This window comes from Oryx dammah, unplaced genomic scaffold, assembly GCF_014754425.2.
Source record: "Oryx dammah isolate SB20612 unplaced genomic scaffold, SCBI_Odam_1.1 HiC_scaffold_12, whole genome shotgun sequence".
Lineage (NCBI taxonomy): Eukaryota > Metazoa > Chordata > Mammalia > Artiodactyla > Bovidae > Oryx > Oryx dammah.
Window position 1 is genome coordinate 60,494,987 of NW_024070196.1, and position 24,405 is coordinate 60,519,391.

The window sequence follows — 24,405 nt, forward strand, 5'->3', positions numbered from 1 at the left end:
CCTTTGGAACCCTGTCCCCCGCCTTTCCCGGGACCCCGTGTGCTCTTTGGCTCCTGCCCTCCACGTCTGCACTCCCTCTCCATCAAGACCAGCCCCTCCCCTTTCCCACTCCCTCTGAGCCCTGACCTGTGCCAAGTAGGTTGCTTGTTTCAGTTGCAGATGCGTCCTTTGACGTGCCTTGTGCCTAGTGCTGGGAACAAAAATATAGATGTGACCAAATCTTTGTCCTCCTGAAAGTCATCAACCAGTGAGAGAGATTAAGAACAAAAACAAATAGCTTATTGACAGTGCAAGGATAGACACACAATAAAAAGCAGCATGTGCTAGCTGTAACAGCAGAAAAGCACTTCCTGGAGGAGGTGGGCGTGTAGAGGGTTTTGTTGGGTGAATAGGAGTTTACCAAGTGACTGAGGGATGGGAAAGGGCCAATGTGGTAATGTAAATAAGAATAACGGCATCTTAGCTAATATTCATCAAGTACTTATTGTAGCCAAACTCTCTGCCAAGCACCTATGGTATGCATCATCTTGTTTTGTCCCACAGTAATTCCTTGGGGGGTAGGTATTAATACCCCCATTTGACAGATGAGGACACTGAGGCTAAATGTGGAGCCAGAATTTGCACATGGCTTGTGAGACTTCTGAGTTGTTTCTCTCAACCACTTAACTCTGCATCTTCTGCCCCTGATCCCACCCTACCCAGCTCAAGACCTGGCACACAGAGGTGCTTAAATATGGCAAGTTTCCACCCATTCCCTTCCCTTCCCATCCAGGGGTTATACCTTCCAAGTAACACAGTGCCTTAACCCTTACCAAGGAGGCCCATCAGACCTGAAGATCATGTGTCATGAACCCTCATTTTATAGATGGGGAAACTGAGGCTCTGAGAGGGGAAGACCAGGCCTCAGGAGCAGAGCCAGAGCAGGATCCCAGATTTTCCCTCTAACTAATCCCCTCACAGGCCTGCCCATTGTCAAGGAAAAAAATCAATTTTCGAACACTCAATTAAAATGATAAAGCAGACTGGAGAAAGAGGCTGCCCTGGAGGCCCAGGGGGGAAATTGTCATGTAATTGACTGGATGTTATAGGAGCCTGGGGACCCCATGCCCACCACAACCCTCTCATTTGCCTCGACTTCCCCAGCTCTCTGGGCACTTGGCAAGGGCCAGGGGTCATCCATAGCCCTTGGGATGCAAACAGAGGAGAGAGCAAAGAAGCCTTTTCAGCCCTGAGTAGGGACCTACTGAAGGTCCAGTATAGTCTCTTCCAGAGAGAGAAGCCTGAGGAAGGCAAGGGGAGGAAGGGGTCCTCAGGATGGACCATGATGGGCCCTCATCCATCTGGCTGCAGATTCCAGGGCCAGGCACCCTGGCGTTACGCCAGTTAACAGTAGAAACACCCTCAAGGTAGGGAGGACCCACTGCATGCCAGGCACTGCACTGGGCAGGGAGTAAAGTAGGCAGGATCCCTGATCTCGGGGGTGAGACAGACAGTAAAGCAAGTCTGTAGATCAATGTATCATGCAGGTAGCACTGAGTGCCAGGAAGAGACACTAAAAAAGGGAAAAGGATGGCAGTGGGAGCGCAATGGAAGGGTGGTCTTTCCAAAGAGGTGATGTTCGAACAGAGACCTCAAAGAAAGGAGGGAGGAAACTGCAAGCATGTGTGGAAGGTGGAGGGGACAGTATATGCAAAGGTCCTGAGGTTGGACGTTGCTTTGGGTCATTAAGGAGCAGCACGGGGACCAGGGTGTGAGTGAGGGGGTGCTTTGTAGACTTGTGGGACCTTGTAGGAGCTTTATAGACCATGCAGTGCTTTGTAGATCATGGCCAGGACTTTGACTTTGACTCCAAGTAAGCAGGGAATCATGGGAGAGTTTTGAGCCAAAGAAGAATGTGATCTGACTTGAATGAGATGCCTTTGGCTGCGGGGTAGGGAACAGACCCTACAGAAGGCAAGGACAGAGGTGGAGAACAGTCATGAGTCTACTGCCATGGTCCAGACAGGAGGGACATAGTGAATTAGACCAGACAGATTTGGTGTGCTGGGGAGAGGGGCAAGTGGTCGGGTGTGGGATGTATTTGAAGACAGACATGACAGGATTTTACTAATAGGTTGGACATGGGGTGTGACATGAGAAGTCAGGGGTGGGTCCAAGGATTGAGGGTTTGGAGCTTGAGCAGCTGGAAAGATGGAGTTGCTTAACTGCAATGAGGAAGATTTCAGGAGGAACAGGTTTGAGGTTAGGGTTAGGAAGGAAGATCACAGCCGTCCTGTGGCAGAGCTGAGTTTGAGAAACCTGTTGAACCTGTATGGGAATCTGCTGAGGGAGCTGCTGGATACACAAGCCTGGCTTTCAGGAGAGAGGATATCGGAATCATCAGCGTACAGACAGTATTTGTCTTGAAGGATTCTTTTAAGACCCTCATAAGGAATGTCTGCTTGTGCCCATTTTAGAGATGAGAATCTGAATCACTCTGAGGTTCAGAGTGATTGCATCACCTGACTACAGACACAGAGCTGGAAAGTTAGGCAGGTGGGATTGGAAATGAGGTCTGTCTGCCTCCCAGCCTTGGTGCCCTTCTCAGACACTGTGCTCTGTCGCTATTCTCACTGAATCCTCCCAACAGCCTGGTTTGAGAGGGAAGAGGTGGCTTATGGATTAGTATCACCTTTATTTTCGAGATGGGGCCACCAAGACTTAGTGAGACTGAAGGAGCAGTCAAGGGTGCAGCCTTCCTGCCAGTGTGTCACGTGAACCATGCAAAAGACTCTCTCCACACTGGCCCCAAGGCACAGAGCGGGCTAAAGGCACTGAGAAGTCCCGCAGCCTGGACGTCGGTCATCTCTGCTTAACCCAGTGTCCATGGAGCCTTGCTCTCAGGAAGCATCTAGAACTAGGAAACATGGAGCGAAAGTTGGAAGCCAAACTTCAGGGCCTCTGTTTTTTTAGATGGGTGTGTGAATACCCACCTGGCTGAGGTTATCATATGGTTATGTTCATTTTGAATGACCTCTCAGCATGGAGCTCAGGGCAGATAGGCAGTGTATTTGTTAAAAGAAGGAACAAATAAACAGATGTATGGAAAAAAGGATAAATAAGCTGATGAAAGAATGGATCAATGCAAGGATAGCAAAAGGCATGACTGAATAAAATAACCGGATCCCGAATGAATCACTGTCTGAACTAAATGAATTCATTCATATATTCAGCAACTATCTAGTGAGCACCTACTGTGAGCAGGCACTGGAGATACAGCAGTGAACAAAGCAAAGTCCTTGCCATTCTTGTGGAAAGAGAGACAGAAAACAAGATAAATGTGTGAAATATAAAGTATACCAGATGGAGCAGGGAAGGAGAGGGGAAAGACGGTATGTGGAGGGGAAAGACGGTATGTAGAGGTGGCGCACATTTTTACATAGGATGGTGGTAAGTGAAGGAATTACTGAAATCGTGGATGATGTAGACAGGGGAGCATAAATGCAGGTATGAACTGGCGGCAGGCATGGGTGACCGGGCTGATGAAAGGGTTACTGAACGAATGAACTGAGGAATAGGTGAATGTGTGAACCAAGGCGTGAATCAAGGAATGAAGGAATGTGTAAATGGACTTGTGCTTGAAGTAATCAATGGATGGATGAACGAGCGACTGAATGAGGGGACGGATGAAGGAAAGAAGGGCCACGGGGGTCTGCAGGGTGGTGGCCTCTGTTGATCCCGGCCCTCACCCCAGGCGCTGACTCTGCCTCCCAGCCCCTCCTGGTCTAAACAGATCCCACACCGCCTTCGCCCTTCTTCCCCGCCCCCTCTCCCACCCCCCCTCCCACCCCCCAGCCTGTGACGGCCACTGTTCCAGTGCCTGTGTCGACCCTTGAGAGGTGGGGCCGCTTGCCTCCACTACTCCCCTTGCTGACTGGCATCCCCGTGCTGTCTTGACACCGCACTTGCTTGCCTTCCGCCCCCACCCTCTGCTCGGCTGGCCCCAACCCACATTGTGCTGACCTTCGAGCTGGCTCCTGCGCGTATACTGACCCCCCGGGGTCGTCTCCCGCCCCTCCGGCCTGCCCTGACCACCCCCCACCCCGACCTCGACCTCCCCCCGCCCGCCCGGCCGCGGAGGTTCACCGTCCTCGGGCCCTGACTCCCGCTCGCCTTGTGAACACAGGCACCATGCGGCCAGTGCGGCGCAACTTCTACGACCCGTCGTCGGCGCCGGGCAAGGGCATCGTGTGGGAGTGGGAGAACGACGGCGGCGCGTGGACGGCCTACGACATGGACATCTGCATCACCATCCAGAACGCCTACGAGAAGCAGCACCCGTGGCTCGACCTCTCGTCGCTCGGCTTCTGCTACCTCATCTACTTCAACAGCATGTCGCAGATGAACCGCCAGACGCGCCGGCGCCGCCGCCTGCGCCGCCGCCTGGACCTCGCCTACCCGCTCACCGTCGGCTCCATCCCCAAGTCGCAGTCGTGGCCCGTGGGCGCCAGCTCGGGCCAGCCCTGCTCGTGCCAGCAGTGCCTGCTGGTCAACAGCACGCGCGCCGCTTCCAACGCCATTCTGGCCTCGCAGCGCCGCAAGGCGCCCCCCGCGCCCCCGCCGCCCCAGCTGCCTCCGGGAGGACCAGCGGGCACGCTCGCCGTGCGCCCCAGCGCCACCTTCGCCGGCGCCGCGCTCTGGGCTGCGCCCGCCGCCAGCCCCGCCGAGCCCGCGCAGCCCCCCGGCGCGCCCCCGCGGAGCCCGAGCGCCCCCGGCGGCGCGCCCACCCCGGGGCAGAACAACCTCAACCGGCCCGGGCCCCAGCGCGCCACCAGCGTGAGCGCACGCGCCTCCATCCCTCCGGGGTAAGCCGGGCCCTGGGCGCAGGGGTGGCGGCCCACCGGGGCTAGGAACAAAGAATTACAGTCATTACAAAAATCATAAGTACTACCTAGCGTCTATTAAGTATTCACTTTGTGCCAAGAGTTAATTAAGCACCTTAACGCTCGTTTATCTCCAAGAATGACGACCCTATGAGGGAGGGAGCGTCATCAGCCCCAATTTACAGATAAGGAACACTTTGCAACATCCCAGATCGTGCAGTTCACAAGTGATGGAGCCAGAGCCGCAGCTACACTGGTGTGTGTGTGCGCGCCTGCTCAGTCGCTCATTCGTGTCCGACTCTGCGACCGCATGGACTGCAGCCCGCCAAGCTCCTCTGTCCATGGGATTTTCCAGGCAAGAATACTGGAGTGGGTTGCCATTTCTTCTTCCAGGGGATCTTCCTGTCCCAGGGATCAAACCTGCGTCTCTTGCACTGGCAGGCGGCGTCTTTACCACTGAGCCTCCTGGGAAGCCATAATGGCGTATAGTCCACGTCTGCTATTTACTAAATTCTTTTTCGCACCGTCTCATTTATTACCCACCCCCCATTTCATCATGTCCCTATTACAGATGGAGAGGCAAAGGCTGGGAGGGGTATGATACTTCCTGAGGGCCACCCAGGTGGAGGGCAGGGATTGAAATTCAGACCTGTAGGACTCCTGGAGTCTGCACTGTGTTGTCTTTGAAGTTCTAGAGGGTTCCCATACCCTGCCCCAGGCCATATCCATCTCATGTAGATGCTCAAGCAAGCCAGTATTGTCCAAATATTTGTGGCCCTAAAGGCCACACCTGAAATATCACCATTACATGGGGCTAATACTATGGTTTTCAAGCTGGGCTTTAGGGACCCTTGGGACAACACGGTATAGTGGCAGGAGAGGGAGCTGGCCCAGAAACCAGCCTCTGCTTTCATTTTAACCAGATCAGCCCTTTCTGGACTCTCTTTTGCAAACTGGTTTTCGCAGGATTTCACTGAGGAAGGGAACCCGGATCATACCAGCTTTGGAAATGCCTGGGTTAAGATACCCATGCCCCAGGATATGGACCCGGTGAGCCTGTCAGCTTTCCACCCAGGAGTCCAGATTCACTTGATCTCAGCGGAGGACCAGACCCTGAAAGAGTTGGAATGGGAGGGCAGAGCAGAGACCTTGACCTTGAGATAGACCAGAAGGGAAAAGGGCAGGTAGGGTGTGGGCTGTGGTCCCCAAAACCAGGAACAAGCACCAAAAGTCAACTCTGCTCGCATCCCTCTGGCGTGACCCAGGAGAGTGGTCATGCAAAAGTCAAATGTGGAGACAACCTCTAAGGTCACCATATCCAGGTCTTCCTTTCACCAACAGAAACTGAGGCCTGGGGAAGGGAAGGGGCCCTGAATTAGGCTGCCCTTCAAAATCTGGGCTTCCCCGGTGGCTTAGACGGTGAAGAGTCTGCCTGCAGTGAGGAAGAGCCAGTTTCGATCCCTGGGTCGGGAAGATCCCCTGGAAAAGGGAATGGTTATCCACTCCAGTATTCTTGCCTGGAGAATCCCATGGACAGTGGAGCCTGGCAGGCTACAATCAATGGGGTCGCAAAGAGTCAGACACAACTGAGCGATTAACACTTTCTTTCACTTTCTGAATCTCTCTGGCTTCTGAACTTTTGAGAACCTGGCTGCTTGGGTTCCGATCCCCTCTTGGCAGCCACTTCTGAGCTATGAGATCTGGGGCAAGTCCCTCTGCTTCACTGAGCCTCAGTTTCATCATCTGTCAAGTGGGAGCTGTGTGCCTGATCATACATAGCACTTATATCGAGATACATAGCGCTTATATCGAGATAGCGCTTATGTCTTTCAGTGGCAGCCAGGATACTAATGTTATCCCGGGGGAGGGCTGGTATGGGGGGCCGGGGAGTGTGATTTTCCACTGGAAGGACTACAGCAGCTGCCACCTGCCTGCCTAGCCCTCCCTTCCTCTCCCCCTTTTCCTCCAGATCATTCCTCACCAGCATCCCAGTGCCCACAGGGAGGAGATCAGAGGAGGTTTGGGAGAACATTTTGGGGAAACACTGCAGAAGGGACTTGCCCAGACGGGTGTTCACATGGCTCCTTGCAGATCACAGCCTGGCTCTGGCCAGGCTGGAGGGACAAGAGTAGAAAACAAGTTGGAGTAGATGTGGGAGGGGACAGAAGCAGAAAAGTCCCAGGTGCCTTTGCAGCAAGAATTCGAGAATCTTCTCTCCAGGGCTGTATCACTGAAACCCACTAGTGGATTATGAAGTCAGAAGGTTGTAACCAAAATTTTCTGAGAACGGGATGGGATGGAACTGAATAGAATCAAATGAAGAGAACAGAATAAGAAAATATTGACATGTGTCATCCTTAGTAAGAATGGCTCCAGGAACCTTTTGCATGATTTCTGCATGCATTTCATGGGTCGCCAGGTGAAATGAATTTCTCAGTCACTGATGAAATTTTTGAGAACAGCTGTTTCACGGCAAGCTGGGGGTCGCTCAGTTTTTATTGCTTGGTATCAATTCTCTAAATATTTACTGTGGGTGCATGTTCACAGAGCCCGACAAGACAAATGGGGTCCGAACTGCTGGGCATACAGCCTTCAAATGAGTAAATGAACACAGTTGCTGGAGAGAGAGGGAAGCACTAGGGAGGTGATAGGACAGGGTGTTGTGGTTGGGAGGCGATGGAGTAGTCAGGGCTGACCCTGCTGAGGAGGTGCATAGCCAAGGAACATCAGCTAAAAATACCCCTGGCTCAGGGGCTTCCCAGCAGTCCAGTGGTTTGGGCTGTGCCTTCCAATGCAGGGGACGCAGGTTTGATCCCTGGCAGGGGAACTAGGGTCCTGCATGTCTCAAGTTGTGACCAAAAAAAAAAATTTTTTAATAGCCCTGGTTCAGAGTAGGGGGGTGGGCCCAGGACACGTGGAGTCTGCTGCTGAGGGAGGGGATGGGAGGAAGGAGGCATGGGGATGGCAGACCCTAGTTCCTCCAGAGTGAAGCTTCCCATTGCCCAGGCAACTGAGGCTCAGTGCAGCCCATGAGGGGAAAGGGACGGTGTCTCTGAGGAATCAGGCCCCCCACCTTCGCCCTGGTCTCCAGAACACCCAGAGCCCCTCATGGCCCTTCTCGCAGTCTCTCTGCTTCTGTGTTAAGTCTGTCGGTGTGCCTGGGCTGCCATAGCAAAGTGCCACAGACTGGGGAGGCCCAAACAACAGAAATGTATTGTCTCAGTTCTGGAGGCTGGAAGCCAGAGAACAAGGTGTTGGCAGGGTGGGTTTCTAGTGAGGCCTTGGCTTACAGACAGGCACCTCCCCCCGTCTTCACATCATCTACCCTCTGTATCCCTGTGTCCAAATTTCCTCTTTATGAGAACACCAGGCTTATTGATTAGAGCCCACTCCAATGACCTCGTTTATAACTTGATCACCTCTGCAAAGACCCTGTCTCCAAGTGTCTGGGAGTTTGGAGAGGGGTTAGGACTACAGTGGGGACTTCCCTGATGGCTCAGTGATAAAGAGTCTGCCTGCCAACGCAGGAGATGCAGGTTCAATCCCCGGGTTGGGAAGATCCCCTGGAGGAGGAAGTGGCAACCCACTCCAGTCTTCTTGCCTGGGAGATCTCAGGGACTGAGGAGCCTGGGGGGTTACAGTCCACGGGGTCACCAGAGTCAGACATGACTTAGCAACTGAATAACAAGAACAATAGGACTCCTGGATGCATGAGTTTCGGGTCCAGACACAATTGAAGACACAGCAGTGTGTCTGGGACTCTCCTATTACAGCTTTCTGAATCTCAGCCTCTCTTTCAGTCTCTCTCTGTCTCTCTGTGACTGTGTCCCCCTATCTCTGTCTCTTACTCCTTCTCTCCTGCCTTTTTCTTTCCTTCTCAGCAGCTCTCTCCTTCTCTGTCCACTTTTCTGCACCCTTCTCTCCTGCAGAGACAGGTGCATAGCTTCTCATACCTGGCCTCAGTTCCCCCATCTGCCAAATGGAGCTAAAATCACCCCAGTCCACGTGTGCTGGCTCATCAGAACTGATGGGTGTGCAAATGTATTTAAAATCACCACACATGATCGGTGCGCAAAGGAGGGACGAACTCAGACATCATTCTTTGTCATCCTTCTTACCTCCCATCCTCAGCTCAGGATGGAGGTCCAGAGAGCGGCACTGACTTGTCCCCAGCTCACGCAGCCAGCAGGACTACAGCGTCCTCCTGGCTGGGGTTTTTTTCCACTCCCCTCTGTGATGAGGCGGGCAGCCAGCTGGCAGCTGATGCCTGGGGGACGGAGACACAGGGGTGGGGAAGATCCGCCCTGTCTCCTGAGAGGGCAGCGTCCAGCACTTTGGAACACAGCTGTGGGGCAGACTAAGAGTTTCCAGCCCACGTGGTGGAGGGGAGAGGGAGGGGGAACAGCTGCAGGCCTGTTTCCATTTACTGAGCGCTCACAACGTCCCAGGCTCTGTCTCACGGCTTTTACATGCATCGCCTCTCTTGCTGTGCACAGAAACGGTGGTAGGCCCTAATATCCCCACTTCTCAGATGAGGAAACTGAGGCTCTGAAAGCCTGGCGCTTGTTCAAGATCACGCAATTAGGATCACGGTTCAAAAATCCCAGTCGGTCACGGTATTGGGGTGGCCCCTGGCTGCCCACTCCAAGTTTCGGGCCAGGGTCCAAGGCACCTGGTCCTGATGCCACAAGGTGTTTGGAGGTTCAAGGAGTCGGGGGACCCGCAGCAGCTGAGTTTGGGGCCAACTTCCCTCTCTCCTCTCACTGTGTGACCCCAGTGGCGCCCATTCACCTCTCTGGTCCTCAGTTTTTGCACCCTGTGCAGTGGGGCTGGCAACAAAGGTCAAAAAGGGGGCAGATATCAAACTGCCTGCATTTCAAATCCATCCCTAGCAGTGGGAGAGGGGCTTAGCCCCGCCCCCTCGAGCACATCCCTATCAGACCAGTACGATGTTGTCATTGAGATGCTGTTTGAGTTTTCAGACCTCTGGTTCTTAGCCTGAGAACTTCTTCCTGTTTACTGGCCACCCGTGATTCCTTCTTTTACCAATCACTTGTTTATTTCTTTTGCTTCTCCTTCTCTAGGGCTCTTTCCTGCTTTTTTTTATTGATTTGCAGGTGCTCCTTCTGCATTTTAAGGGTCTGAGCTCTTTATTTATCATCTTGCCCCAGTTTGCTATTTCTTTGTACCTTCTTTTTATTTATTCATTTTTGGCTGCATCGGGTTGGGTCTTAGCTGTAGCGTGGAGGATCTTTCCTTGTAGCTCACAGGCTTCTCTCTAGTTGTAGCACGTGGGCTCCAGAGCAAGAGGGCTTGGGCCCAGTAGTTGCACCATGCAGGCTTGGTTGTCCCATGGCATGTGGGATCTTAGTTCCCCAGCCGGGGATCGAACCCACATCCCCTGCAGTGGAAGGCAATTTCTTAACCACTGGACCAACCTGGGAAGTCCCTCTTTTTACCTTCTCTATAGCCTATGCTTGTCTGTTTTTTAAATTAGTTAATCCTTTTATTAATATATTGAGCAACTTCCGTGTGCCAAGGACTCTTTGGGGGCCCTGGAGATCCAGCCATGAGAAAAACAGACAATCCTTGCCCTCCCGAAGCTCATATTTCTAGAGAGAGAGAGACAAACAATAAACAAAATAAATAAATTCTAATATGTGATAGAGAGTAGTAGTGACTACCGAGGAAAAATAAAGAAAGGAAGGGGTGTAGGGAGTAGTGGGAGGGGTATAATTGGAAATGAAGAGGTCAGAAAAGGCCTCACTGAAAATATAATGTTTGAGCAAGGATTGAAGGAGGTTAAGAAGCAAGCTATGCAGAAAACTGGGGTGGGGGAGAGCCCTGTAGACAGGGGGAACAGCTTGTGCAAAGGCCCTGAGGCAGGAGCAGGCCTGGTTTGTGCGAGGAGACCAGTGTGGCTCCAGAGGCGACAGGGGGTGTGCAGTGGGAGAGGAGGTCAGAGATGAAATGGGGCCAGTCCTGTAGGGCCCTGAAGGCTGTGCTGAGGACTTTGGCTTTTCCTCTGCGGGAAATGGGAGCCAGCTGGTGTTGTGAGCTGGAGACAGGCCGGGATGACTTTGCTGTCACAGGTTCACTCTGGACATGGAAGATAGGTGGGGGGAGGGGGGGTGGGCTTTGATGTGGCTGGTGTGTTCGGGTGTTTTCCTTCTTCTTTTCATTTCCTGCAGTGATTTTACGTTTAGGTTTGAAAGCATCCACATTTTGTTTCTCCGGCTCTTTACTAGGTATTACATTTTAATGCTTCAAAAAACAGCAGTCCCAAAGGCACAATGTGAAAAGTCTCTCCTGCACTGTGTCCCCGTGGGGCCTCTGAGCTGCCCACTCTCCCCCTTTTCCTGGCCTTGCTGGAGGACAGTGGCTGTAACCCTGCTTTTTCCCTTGCGGCTGCTGACTGCTGGGTTCCCCCTGCGCCTCACCGCAAGGTCAAACCAAACACCCCATCCCCCCACCCTCCCACCCCGCCCCCTAGACCTGAAGCACTTCCTGCCCTGCTCCCTGGGAGGCCAAACCACACTCCTGTCAGTACGTGGCTGCCCCAGGCCGTGGGAACCGCCAGCCCTCCCCTCCCCTCCCTTCCCCTGCCTGGGCTCCCCACACCGCCCCCCCCAACCACCAGAACAAGCAAGCAAAGCAGGCTAGAGACCAGGAGGATGGGGGAGGGTGACCTAGAGCCCCCAGGCACCTGGGCCCTAACTGACTACCACCCCTCAAAATATCGCTCCAGGGGATTTTGATACTGTTGAATCCTTAGGAGTGGACAGAGTCAGGGACCCATTTGACAGAAGGGGAAACTGAGGCCCATAGAAGGTCAGTGGCTTGTTCAGGCAGCCTGAGGGGTGCTCAAGCGAGGAAAGGGGAAGCGAGCCAGGCCACGGCAGCCGTTGATGGTCTGTGGCTTTGGCTGGCCCCGTGGGGCACCTCCCTGGAGCTTGGTGTGATGTTCTCAGCCCTCTGGCTCTGTGGGGCATGGGGGTGGGGACTTGGCTGACCCCGGACTGTGGCGGACAAGAGTTCAGGTACAGAAGGAGTGGGCACTGAAGGGGGGTCAGGTCACAGGAGCAGGTCCAGGGAGGTAGGTGCCATACGTTATTTAACTTCCTTCTCCCCACGACGTGGCGTTCCCACTTCTGCCCCATCCTCACCCACCTGGACCCAAATAGCTGAGGCCTGAACCTCTAGGGGCTTCCCAAGGGGTCATGGGGTAAGCGCCAGGTGTCGAGGGAGGGCCTGAGGCCCATCGGGGGACCTGAAACCGCCATCAGAGACTGTGACGGGCCTCGAGCCTGCCGGGGAGATGGAGGGGAGGGAGAGGACAGGGAGGCCGGCCTAGATAGGTGGATGGAAACTATAGGGAGTGTCAGTGTGGTTTCCTGTGTCTCTGGGGTCTTGGACCCCTCTCGTTGCCTGGGAAGGAAAGGAGCAACCAGATCAGGCAAACGTACCCACTCGTGCAGCCCCCAATGAGCCCTCCCAGGCCTGAGCCAGCTCCAGGGCCCAGGTCAAAGGCTTTGCCCCACTTCTAGGCAAAGAGGGCTCAGAAGGCTGGCTCACCTCCAGATGGCCCCACATATCAGCCTCCACTCAATACTTACTGAGAACCCGTTTGTGCCCAGTTTCATCCTCAATCCTGGGGTCACAGAGCCAAGTTAGACAAGTTTCCAGAAGCTTGCAATCTGGTGGAAGAGATGGGGTGAAACTCCACAGCTAGAAAGGAAGTCAGGAAACATCTGTGTCCTCAAAGAAAAGATAAATGCAGTCCCCTGGGAATTAAAATTGGTTAGGGACTTCCCTGGTGATCCAGTGCTTAAGACTCTGGGCTTCCAATGCAGGAGGCAGGAGGTTCAATCTCTGGTTGGGAAAATAAAATCCATCATGCAACATGGCATGGCAAAAAAAAAAGAGTGGATATGTATTCACTGGGGGTAGATTAGAAAACCCTCCGGAAGATGGTGACCTTGAAACCTGTCTTCAAAGAGAAGAGGTGAATTGAGAATAGACAGTATGGACAGGCAGTGAGTACAGTGTGGCAAAGGTAGCCAGACAGGAAAGGGCAGGGAACGGTGTGAGGAACAGTATCTAGGAAACCCTCCCCATGGTATTTCATCCTGCCTGTGAACGCGGCTCTCCAGCCAGAGTAGGTATGAGGCATCTCTCTTTGCTTGTCTTTTGACAAAAGAAGGAGAGAGGAGCCAAATGCCCTTTTCCAGACTCATCCTGGGGAGATTTTTTTCTCGAATACAGCCTCCTGCCTTAGTCTCTGAACCAGGGTAAGAGAACTTGGTTTTGTGGGTGTGGAGAAGAGCACAGACTAGAATCTGACATTCTGGGCTCACATTTGAGCTCTACCACTTACTGGCCAGTGACTTCACCTCTCTTTGCCTCAGTTTCCCCCTCTATAGAATGGGACAATCAGATGACGGAGGGAGGGTATACAGCCGAGTCTGGGACATAGCAAGCTCTTGAAATTATTGCCCCCCCACCCCACCCAGCCCATCTGTGTGAGGCGTGTTCCCTGAGACAGTTTCCAGGAAAGGTCAGGGTTCCTCAAAGCCTGGCCATGGAATCTCTGCCTTGAGAAGGATGTGAAGCATTTCTGGAGATTTCTTAGAGAAAGCTTACTCGGGCTGTTCCCATGGATGCCCACAAAACGTGCTCACTTCACAGCATTTTTTAAAAAAATTGTTTGGCCACACTGCACAGCTTGTGGGGTCTTAGTTCCCTGACCAGGGATCAAATCCACACTCCCTGCCTTGGAAGGGCAGAGTCTTAACCACTGGACCACCCGGGAAGTCCAGTGTGCTTGTTTTAGAATGGACGTTGGCAGAGAGTCTCTGAGGGGACCAGAGGCTACAGAGAGGCTTCTCTGAGCATCTGCTTCAAGACTCACTTCCAAATGTGTGCAAAAAAAAAAACTCACGGCAAGATTGTGCCTGAGCATCACCTCAGAACATCCCCACAAAATCCAGTCTTCCTTCCTTCTTTCGTGCCACAAGTCTTTCTTGAAAATCTACTGCGTGCCATGTACTAGCGGTGACAGTGGGTGGTAAGGAAGGTCTTCCTGCCCGAGGCAGTGCTACAGCAGCTTCTGTGGGAAAAGCCTTCAGGCGGAGGGCGCAGCAAGTGCACAAGCCTCAAAAGGGCTCAGCAGTTCATTTTATTATTATTATTTAATCGAAGAGACACTTATTTTATATATATATAGAATAACATCTCATCTATTGTATATATAAAACAATGTCTCATCTATTACATATATATGTGTGTGTGTGTGTATATATATATATATATATGCTTCATTCAAGACCTTAGTTCCTCAGTCAGGGATCGAACCCATGCTCCCTGCAGGGGGAAGCTGCAGGGCTCAGCATTTCAGAGCAACAGCAGAAGCGTGTAGAGTACAGAGATGGAGAGGGTAAGAGATGAGGTTACAGTGCCAGGGAGGGTCTGGTCATATGGAAGACTTTTATAAAGTTTTTTATAGACTTTTATATCAGACTGTGATATTATATATATATAATATTAGTTATGTATAATTATATTATAATATAATTAATATTATATCAGTTATATATCATAAAATTAAGTAAGGTAAGAGCAAAGGCAGAGGCCTCTCTAAAGCGGCAAGGAAGGTCTCTGGCAGGGTGACATTTGAGCAGAAACTGTGTTGAGGGAGGGAGCAGAACATGAGGATAATTGGGCATTCTGGAAGAGCAGTCAGCAAGTGCAAAGGCCCTGGGGTGAGGATGTGCCTGACCTGTTTGCAGAACCACAGGGAAGCCAGAGGCTGGGGTGGAGTGGATGAGGGGGGAGCACTGGGGAGCGGTACTGGCGGCGTTGCATGTGGTAATGTCTGTGTGCTAAGTCGCTCAGTCGTGTCCCGCTCACTCTATCTGACCCTATGGGTCATAGCCCGCCAGGTTCCTCTGTCCATGGGGGTTCTCCAGGCAAGAACACTGGAATGGGTTGCCGTGCCCTCCTCCAGGGGATCTTCCTGACCCAGGGATCAAAAACACATCTCTTAGGTCTCCTGCATTGGCAGGTGGGTTCTTTACCACTAGCGCCACCTGGGAAGCCCGTACAGTAAAGAGGCTGGAATTTAAGCAAGGTAAGAGCCAGGAGGGACTGAGGGTAGAGGAGGAACAGAATCTGACGCCGAGATGGGCAAGGCATCGGACCCATCCCTGCCCTGGGGCAGCCAGGCCTGGCTTCTGGTCAGAACAGGTTTCAGGCCTGCAGGGCCCCTCTGACCCTTTGCCATGCGGGGCGTTGGCGGGCGGGGGGGTCGGGAGGGGGGGGGGGGGAGGGCGGAGGGGGAGAGGGCGGAGCCAAGGGCGAAAGCCCGCCCCTCCTTCCCGGAGGCCTGCGGGCAGCGGTCTCCTGTCCAGGGCAGGAGGATGTTCTCACTGACTGACGGGGAGGAAACTGCATCCCACATCAAAAGGGGGCCTGGGTGGTTCCCACGCTCCGGCATCGTGGGAACCTTGCTACCCTGGGTTCTCGCAGGGGCCTGCAGATTGAGAGAGCTGGGGGCCACCTGGGGACTGTCCCTCAGCTTGCTGATGGGTAAATACAAAACAGCCCCACCATCACACCTTACTCACAACCCTCCTCCCAGGAGCAAGACTGATTTTTGTAACCCAGAGCTCTGTGAGTTTTAAAAGGTGCCAGAGATTGGAGGACTGCTAAGATCTAAAATAATCCCTTTCTGGGGTCCCCTCACCCCCCTTTCTAACTCCCTGGCCTAAGGCTCAGCATGACCAGTGTCATGAACCAGACCAGACTTTGTGCTTCATATGGACCTGAGGTAGCCAACCGTCCCTGCTGGTTGGTAGAGGCTCCCTGGAAATCTGTGCTGATGATTCTACTTGGCTCAAGAGAGTCCTGTGATGGATTAGTGATGTCTGCCCCAGGTAGGAGACAAGAAGTGGTGGTCCTCATGCTAAATATTTTTCTTTCCACCCATTTTACAGATAGCCCTGTAAAGAGAGAAGGAAGGATTGTTTTCTCATGAGATACGAGGGAAGGAAGGAAGGAACGAAGGGGATGGGGAAGCCCTGGATATATAGAGGACCTTAATAGTCTGTCTATACTGCAAGTGTTTTAAGGAATTCCCTGGCTGTTCAGTGCTTAGGACTCCACACTTCTACTTCAAGGGACATATATTCAATCCCTGGTCAGGGAACTAAGATCTGCATGCCAATAATATTAACAACAATAATACAATGGAAGTGTTTCAAAGGACAGCAGAAAGAGCAGAAGCCAGATGTGCCTCCATGCTATCTTATAAGAGGATTGGGGGACTTCCCTGTTGGTCCAGTGGTTAAGACTCTGTGCTCCCACTGTGCAGGGGGTGTGGGTTCAATCCCTGGTCAGGGAATTAAGATTCCACATGCTGTGGAATGTGGCCAAGAACAACAAAAAAGAGGATGGGGGTGGGATGAGATTAGGGTGGTGGTCTCCCTTCAGGAGTGTCCTGGAGGATTATGACAGATCCGAGGAAGGGGGAGATGGATCCCCCATCCCTTGGGTCCTGGAAGGCTGCAAGGTGGCGAAACTCAAGACATCCCCACTCTCACCCCTGCAACAGACCATGAGCTTTGCATGTTTTATCCCATTGAACCCTTGCAAGACTCTATTCCCATTATGCATGGGGAAACTGAGGCACAGCATCTTTCCCCTGTCACACCTCAGCTACCCAAGCCTGGGGGCCCCATGGTACCTCTCCTCTGTTGCACCTCCCTCAGGAGCTGTGTTCAGTGACTCCAGGTCACCAGAGTGTTTGGAGACCCCGATGTCTGCTCCAGATGCTGCCACCCACCTCAGGGGTGGGGTCTGGGAGGGGTATCCTGGCTGACTGGGTGTAAGCCTGTGACTCTGGGCAGGCACAAAATGATGGCTGTGTGCCGTGCATGTGTGTGTGACTGTGTGTGTAAAGTGGGAGCCTCCCAGCCAAGTGTCTGCACGTCAGTGTGGGGGAGTGTAGGTCAGAGTGTGTGGATCAGTCTGCCCCACCCAGCTTCTCCTGTCCAATTGAATGTCTTTGTGGTGTCTGCACGTGGGTATCTCTCTGGGCCCTGTGTCCCCTGGAGTGTGTGAGTACATATTTCTGTGGTGTTCTCTGTGTAGAAGTGTGTGTCTATGTCTAGACCTGTGTGTGTTTGTGGAGTGTGTTCCCTGAGATGTGTCTGTGTGTGTGTGTGCATGGTGTGTATTCCCTGGTGTGTGTGTGTGTGTGCAAAAGTGTGTGGCACGTTCCCCAAGTATTCGTGTATCTGTGTCTGTATCTCTATATGGGAAGGGGGCCTCCTGGGTTGTGGGCACACTTGTGTGAGCGTGCAACTGTCATGTAATCGCTGGAGTGCGTGTGTACATGGAGGGGCGGCGTGTTTGCAGGGGTGTGTGCCGGTCTGTGCAGTGTTCTCCATGTGTGCATGAATCTGGGTCGCATTGCACTTGGCCTGTTCCCTACACATGAGCATGCATAGATAGCCCATGTTCCGAGGGGGTGTGTATGTGTGTTTCTGGACCCACTGCAGCAGCACACAAACCTGCCAAGTGTACCACTAGCTTAAACACACCTTCCCCCCAGCTTGCTGGTGACGACTGCGCCTGCCGGGGCAGGTGTCCAAATAGCACTGACCGGGCTCGGACCTGAGCAGGCATGCCAAGGGGGCTGCAGTAGCACCTTCCCCAGCTGTCACTGCCCCCACACAACAACTCCAGGCCCTTTAGGCTGCCCCTGGCTTTTTTTTTTTTTGGCTGTGTCAGGTCTTACTTGCCGCATAGGGAATCTTTGTTGCCACATGCGAAATCTTCCTTCTAGTTCCCTGACCAGGGATCAAACCCAGGACTCCTGAATTGAGAGCATGGAATCTTAACCACTGGACCATCAGGGAAGTCCCTGGTCCCTGGCTTTCATTACACTCCTCTCCTTATTAAAACTTCCCCATCTGATTTCATGCCCATCCACAGCAAGATACCAGTTCACCTACAAAGCTAAACCCTGAAGTCTGGACTCAGATGGGCACATTGTACAGATCACAGCAGGCCTCCTCCTTCAACCCGCCTGACAGATATTATCATCCCCATTTTACAGATAAGGAGACTGAGGAGCACAGAGGTTAAGTGACTCTCCCAGGCTTATCACTGCAATGCCTTGGTGGTTTCCTCTCCAAGATGGAGAGAAGTTATACAATGACTTAGTGGGCTGAGGTGCAAGAGAGGTGAAATTAACCAGGATTACACAGTGATGGTGATATGATGGTGCTTGTTGTTCAGTCGCTCAGTCATGTCTGACTCTTTGCGACCCCATGGACTGCACCATGCTAGGCTTCCCTGACCTTCACCATCTCCCAGAGCTTGCTCAAGCTCATGTCCATGGAGTTGGTGATGCCATCCAACCATCTCGTCCTCTGTTGTCCCCTTATCCTCCTGCCTTCAATCTTTCCCAGCATCAAGGTCTTTTCTAATGAGCTGACTCTTCGCATCAGGTAACCAAAGTATTGGAGCTTCAGCATCAGTCCTTCCAAAGAATATTCAGGATTGATTTCCTTTAGGATTGACTGGTTTGACCTCTTTTCAGTTCAGGCAAGAATACTCAAGTGGGTTGCCATGCTCCCTCCAGAGGATCTTCCCAACCCAGAGATCGAACCCATTTCTCTTGTGTCTCCTGCACTGGCAGGCAGGTTCTTTACCACTAGTGCCACCTGGGAAGCCCAATGATGGTAGTGATGATGGTTAAAACTATGAGTCTGTAGTAGGTACTAGGAAATGTGCTCAGCCTTACATGTAGAATTTCACTGACTCTTCACAGCATATGTAAGGGAGGTGCCATCAAAAAAAAAAAGTGAAGATGTTAGTTGCTTAGTTGTGTCTGACTCTTTGTGACCGCATAGACTGTAGCCCACCAGGCTCTCCTGCCCATGGAATTCTCAAGGCAAGAATACTGGAGTGGGTAGCCATTCCTTTCTCCAAGGGATCTTCTTGAAAAGGAGGTGCCATATTATCCCCATTTAACTGATGAGGAAACACATTTATTAGAGATGTGGTGATGTGCCGTGTGTTGGAGTGAAGTCACTCAATCGTGTCCGACTGTTTGTGACCCCGTGGATTGTAGCCTACCAGGCTTCACCGTCCATGGGATTTTCTAGGCAAGAGTACTGGAATGGGTTGCCATTTCTCCATCCAGATGCTTAATGGTTGAGCTGAAATATGAAAGCAGCTCTGAATGATTCCAAAAGCCAGATCTCTTCAGAAGGAAGAGCAAAGACTGGAGGCAAGCTACATTTTCCTGAGACCTTTTCATGTGAAGAGGGGATAATGCCTTAGTCACCAAAACTGACATCAATAAATACTCCAGAGGGGGAAAACATTCGTCATCCAGTGTCTTTGGAAAACCTGGATTAGCCACAGCTAACCTGTTTCCTTATGCAGGACTTATCAGAGCCTTTAATACATTCACATACAGTGTGAATGGCCTAGTGGGAGACAGTGAAGTGGCTCCTTGGTGATCCCTAAATCCTTCTTTCCCAGAACTTTTATGGGTATCAGCAAACTTTGAGAGAAGTTGGCTAAGTCACGAGTAGTTGGGTTTCAGACACAATAGTCAATGAAAAGGAACAGTTGGGAGCCAACTTCTCTCACCTGGGAGGAGGTTAGCTGTGGAGTGGGAGAAGGTCAGTACTAAGTCTAAGGGTTCATTCCATTATCACGGGGTGGGGCGGACAGAGGTCCTGGCCACACCTCACCCCATAATATTGACAGAAGGCTGTCAGAGTAGGAATGGAATTCTCTAGTGGTCATTCTAGATGACTGGGGCAGGCACAAAAGAGTCAGAGCATGCCCACGAGCCAGAGACAGAAGGCAAAGCAGGGTCCCATGATCTGGTCTGGGGAGGCTACAGTCTCTTCTCTCCTCCTCTCAGGGTCCCTGCACTCCCGGTGAAGAACTTGAATGGTACAGGGCCAGTCCACCCGGCCCTGGCAGGTGAGGTCCAGTCAAGGACGGAAAAGAAGGGCGGGGCCCACAAGGTGGCAGCCCCACCTATCTGCCCATTGACTCCGCCCCTTGGTGGGCGTGGCCCAGAGGGCACATCCCTTTACCACTGCAGGGCCCGCAGAAGGCTCTCAACTGGGCTTCAACTTCGGGTGGGGCTGAGTGGGCACTGTCCATGGGACACACCCCATCCACCCATCCGAGGATTCCTGGGTGTACCAGGTGGGCGGAGTCTGGGGAGAGACCCCAAGGGTCCTCTCAACAATGGGAAAGCAGGGTGGACAGGGCCTGGATGAGCACCCCGCCCCCTGACCAACTCTGCTCGGCGTCCCACAGGGATGACTGGGATCCTGCTCTGCGCCGCGGGGCTGCCCGTCTGCCTGACCCGGGCCCCCAAGCCCATCCTGCACCCACCGCCGGTGAGCAAGAGCGACGTCAAGCCCGTGCCTGGCGTGCCCGGGGTGTGCCGCAAGACCAAGAAGAAGCACCTGAAGAAGAGTAGGCCTCCTAAGCTAGACCCTGACCCCTGAACTAACCCTGCTAACCCATCTGAGCTCTTCTGGCCCCATCCACCGCCAACTCCGATTACATAAAACCTCAAGCAACCCCTGACATGAGACTCCCACCAACCCTTACAGCTTCTGACCCCTCTGACCCCTGACCCTGTCTTGAGCCATGCCCTCAGGGCTAGACTCTGGGTACAGTCAAGCCCAGCCCAATTCTGTCCTTGCAGGTAAGAACCCTGAAGATGTGGTTCGAAGGTACACGCAGAAGGTGAAGAACCCACCTGATGAGGTGAGCCCCTGGGTGAGGAGGGGGGCGGAGGGGGGCAGCCTCCCCGCCAGAGATGGAGGCCCCAGCACCCCGCTCCTTGTGAGGTTCTATGTGTCTCAGCCTCTTCTTCCAGTTTGTGGGTTTGCCTTCTCACTGTCTTTACAGCATCTTTTGATAAACACCAATGCTACGTTTAACAGAATCACTTTTATCAACCTTTTGATGATCAACAGTTTTTGCATCCTATTTTTACCCATCTTTTTCCACCTAACGTATTTAAGCTTTGTTTTCTATAGTTAAGCCTTGAATATGTCTGGAGGGGGTGTGAGGGAGCCATCTCTTCCTCGGCCATGCACCTGAATTCAGTACCTGGGGGTGTCCCCTCCCTTTGACAGATGGAGGCCAGAGAGAGGACAGTCTGCTGCTCTTGGGGGGGGGGTTGGGGGTCTGGCCCCTGCTGAGGGGCAATGCTGACATGGGGGTGTCCTGCCCTCCTCAGTCCTCAGTCTCCTCTCTGTGCTCCCCCGACCCCAGGACTGCACCATCTGCATGGAGCGGCTGGTCACGGCCTCTGGCTACGAGGGCGTGCTTCGGCACAAGAGTGTGCGACCTGAGCTCGTGGGCCGCCTGGGCCGCTGTGGCCACATGTACCACCTGCTGTGCCTCGTGGCCATGTACTCCAATGGCAACAAGGTGGGCTGGGGGTGGGGGAGCAGCAGGAGGGCTGGGGAGGGGCCCAGACACCTGGAAACCTCACAGCCACGCCCCCTGCCCGCCCCAGGATGGCAGCCTGCAGTGCCCCACCTGCAAGGCCATCTACGGGGAGAAGACGGGCACTCAGCCGCCCGGGAAGATGGAGTTTCACCTCATCCCTCACTCGCTGCCCGGTTTCGCTGACACCCAGACCATCCGCATCGTCTACGACATCCCCACCGGCATCCAGGTGAGCCCTCAGATCCCTGACTTTGAACTCGCCAGCGGTTCCCCACTGCCGTCTGTGGTTCAAGCCCCCTGCTGCCCCTCCCCACAGGGCCCTGAGCACCCCAACCCAGGCAAGAAGTTCACTGCAAGAGGCTTCCCGCGTCACTGCTATCTGCCCAACAACGAGAAGGGCCGGAAGGTGGGTGCCCTGAGGGCAAGGGGGTGTGAGAGCAGGCCGGGGCCCTAGCACTGACCGTAGCCGTCTAGTGTGTGTGTGTCTAGCCCTGCCAGTGGCCTCAAAACCTCATTTCGTTTACCAGCCCGCTGAAGTCAAGGTCTTAACACCATTTTAGAGATAAACAAAGCCTCAGAGAGGGCAAGTCATTTGTCCGAGGTCACACAGCGATGTCACACAGGAGCCTGGATTTGAACCCAAGCAGTCTAGGCTCCATCGCCACACTAGAAGAGTGTCGGCTTTTACTTTTTGTTTTTCAAAATAAGCCAGAAATTTTGATTTTCACGTGAAATCTTCAGGTTTTTGAATACTGCCAACGAAGGAACGAAGCGGCTATTTAATAGAGCGTGAAGTTCAAGCCAAACACAGCTGAGGGTCATCAGGATGAGACTCTTCACCCCAAAGAAATAGGCTGATAACATGGAAAGTTTTACTGAGGGAGCTCAGAGTGGGAGTCAGTCTAGGGAAGGAAGTGAGCATACCAGGTGGCCACGGGGAATCCTGGGTGGGCGGGGAGGGACTCAAACCCGGGCTGCCTGTGACCCTTGCTCGCCCCGCCCCCGTTTGCCCCGCCCCTGCCCCGCCCTCCAGGTGCTGAGGCTGCTCATCACCGCCTGGGAGCGGAGACTCATCTTCACCATCGGGACGTCCAACACCACAGGCGAGTCGGACACCGTGGTGTGGAATGAGATCCACCACAAGACCGAATTTGGATCCAACCTGACGGGCCATGGCTACCCGGACGCTAGCTACCTAGACAATGTGCTGGCGGAGCTCACAGCCCAGGGTGTGTCTGAGGCTGTGGCCAAGGCCTGAGACCCGAGGCTGCCCACCTTCCCTCCTGCTTTGCCCCTGGTCCGGCACATGCCTCCCTCTGCCGCTGGGTGTGTCCTGGCGGCCCAGGTTCAGGGCTGGGGAGGAGCCTGCAGGAGGAGCCAGGAGCGTTCCGGGGATTTGGCTGGTAGCAGTTGGGATGATGGGAGGATGGCAGGCTAGCCGGCTTCGACCCTAGCTCCCCTGAGAGGGTCGCAAGGGTGTACCGGAAACCATAGCAACCTCCCTGCTAAAAAGACAGAGCCCCACCCCCTCACACAAACACACGTGTCCTGTTGAACACATGCACGCACACCCACGTGCCTCTACTTACCCCCAGACTGGGGGGGAAGAGACAGAAAGACCCCTGTGATACCCCATGTGGATTCCCACCTGTGTGTCTATCGCATCTGTACAGGCTTGTCTGCAAGCAGGGGACTCAGGGCTAGCACCTGGGGGCCCAGTAGGGCTCCAGGAGAAAAGGGGGCACTTGGGAAGCTCAGTCTCCTCCCATCTCTGCCACCCAGTGATGGCCCACGGGGTGGAAGCCCCCCGATTATTCAGCAGTTTTGCAAAAGGGCAGGCCAAGGAGACGGACTAGGAGAATCTTATTTTGTGCTTGTCTCTTCATCCTTCTGGGACCCTGACCTCCTCCCCTCCCATCCCCAAGCCTTATGTCTGTCCCTGATAAAGGCACTGTTTTCCTTTCTTCCCCACCCCATTCTCTCCACCAAATCACTCCTAACATCAAGATCCAAAGGCTGGAGCTTCTGGCTTCAGGAGCGAGACGAAGAGGCCTGGCTTAGGCCAGCAGGTTTAAAAAGCAGACCAGACAGCAAAGAGTCCATTTCCCTTTTCTCGGGAGTGGGCAGTGGGGTGGCTGATAGTCTCGGCCAACCAGGGGCCTGTTGCCCAGGCAACTCACCAGCTCCGCCTCTGTTGATTGGCTGCCATGGTGGAAGTCAGCCAAGATTTAAAGGGACGCCAGCGATTGCTCTTTTGAAAATCTACCAGTCCCACTGTGGGTGGAGAAATAAATGGTCTTTCTCCTCCTCAACTGGGTCTTTTCCTGTCAAGAAGGGGCGTGGGTGGCTCTGTTTCTGGGGGACTTTAGTCCATCCCATGGGGGAGCTTGCAGCAAGATGGTGACTCAAGACCACTGTCCCTGTCAGGCTCGGGCAGCTGGAGATGGAGGGTCCCCACGCTTCTCTTGTCCTCGGGGTGTGATGGTGGCAGAGGCAGACTCTCCCAATCCTAGTCCCCAAGAGGGTACAAGCTGAAGTTCTGTTCTCAAGCACAGGTGCAAGGCAATGCACGCAGCTCCCGAGTTCAATGACTAGAAATGAAGAACTCAGGCTGGGAACCTTCAGGAAACAATAGGGGAGCTGGGAGACACCGTGATGGCTTGCTGGAACCTCAGAATCCCAGTCTCTGCGCTCAGGGAGGAGGACCAGGTTCTGTCTAGGGAGAGACAAGGACCGGTCCCAGGATCTGCAGCAAGTCTCCTATGAACCTCTCACATCCCAGGAGGCTGGGAGGCGGTAGTGAATGCTGCAGCTCCAGGCGACCCCTGCTGGGCACCTTTGGGATAGCACCGCATCTTTCCTGGTCCTTTCCGTCCTACCCTCTAGTTACACAAAACGGGAAATGAATATTTGGAGACCCTTCCAATCCTGCCAGTTGGGTGTTCCCCAACATTTAAACTTCTGTGATTCATTCTCAAACAAAAGCTCACCTCAATATAAAATCGCCCAGCCCCGTGATCCTCAAATCTCACGTGCA

General features: G+C 53.4%; 1 protein-coding gene across 1 annotated transcript in view; it reads left to right on the forward strand.

Annotated features, from left to right (window-relative positions):
• DTX1 (deltex E3 ubiquitin ligase 1) overlaps window positions 1–23,680 on the forward strand; it is a 38,030-nt gene extending 14,350 nt beyond the window's left edge. Inside the window, exons 2-9 of the mRNA XM_040251609.1 lie at window positions 4,166–4,844; window positions 19,810–19,871; window positions 20,217–20,378; window positions 20,614–20,675; window positions 21,189–21,347; window positions 21,436–21,597; window positions 21,685–21,774; window positions 22,402–23,680. Coding sequence (XP_040107543.1) covers window positions 4,166–4,844; window positions 19,810–19,871; window positions 20,217–20,378; window positions 20,614–20,675; window positions 21,189–21,347; window positions 21,436–21,597; window positions 21,685–21,774; window positions 22,402–22,626 — 1,601 coding nt within the window. The 3' untranslated portion in view covers window positions 22,627–23,680. The remainder of the gene's footprint in view (window positions 1–4,165; window positions 4,845–19,809; window positions 19,872–20,216; window positions 20,379–20,613; window positions 20,676–21,188; window positions 21,348–21,435; window positions 21,598–21,684; window positions 21,775–22,401) is intronic.
• Window positions 23,681–24,405: the final 725 nt, after the last annotated feature.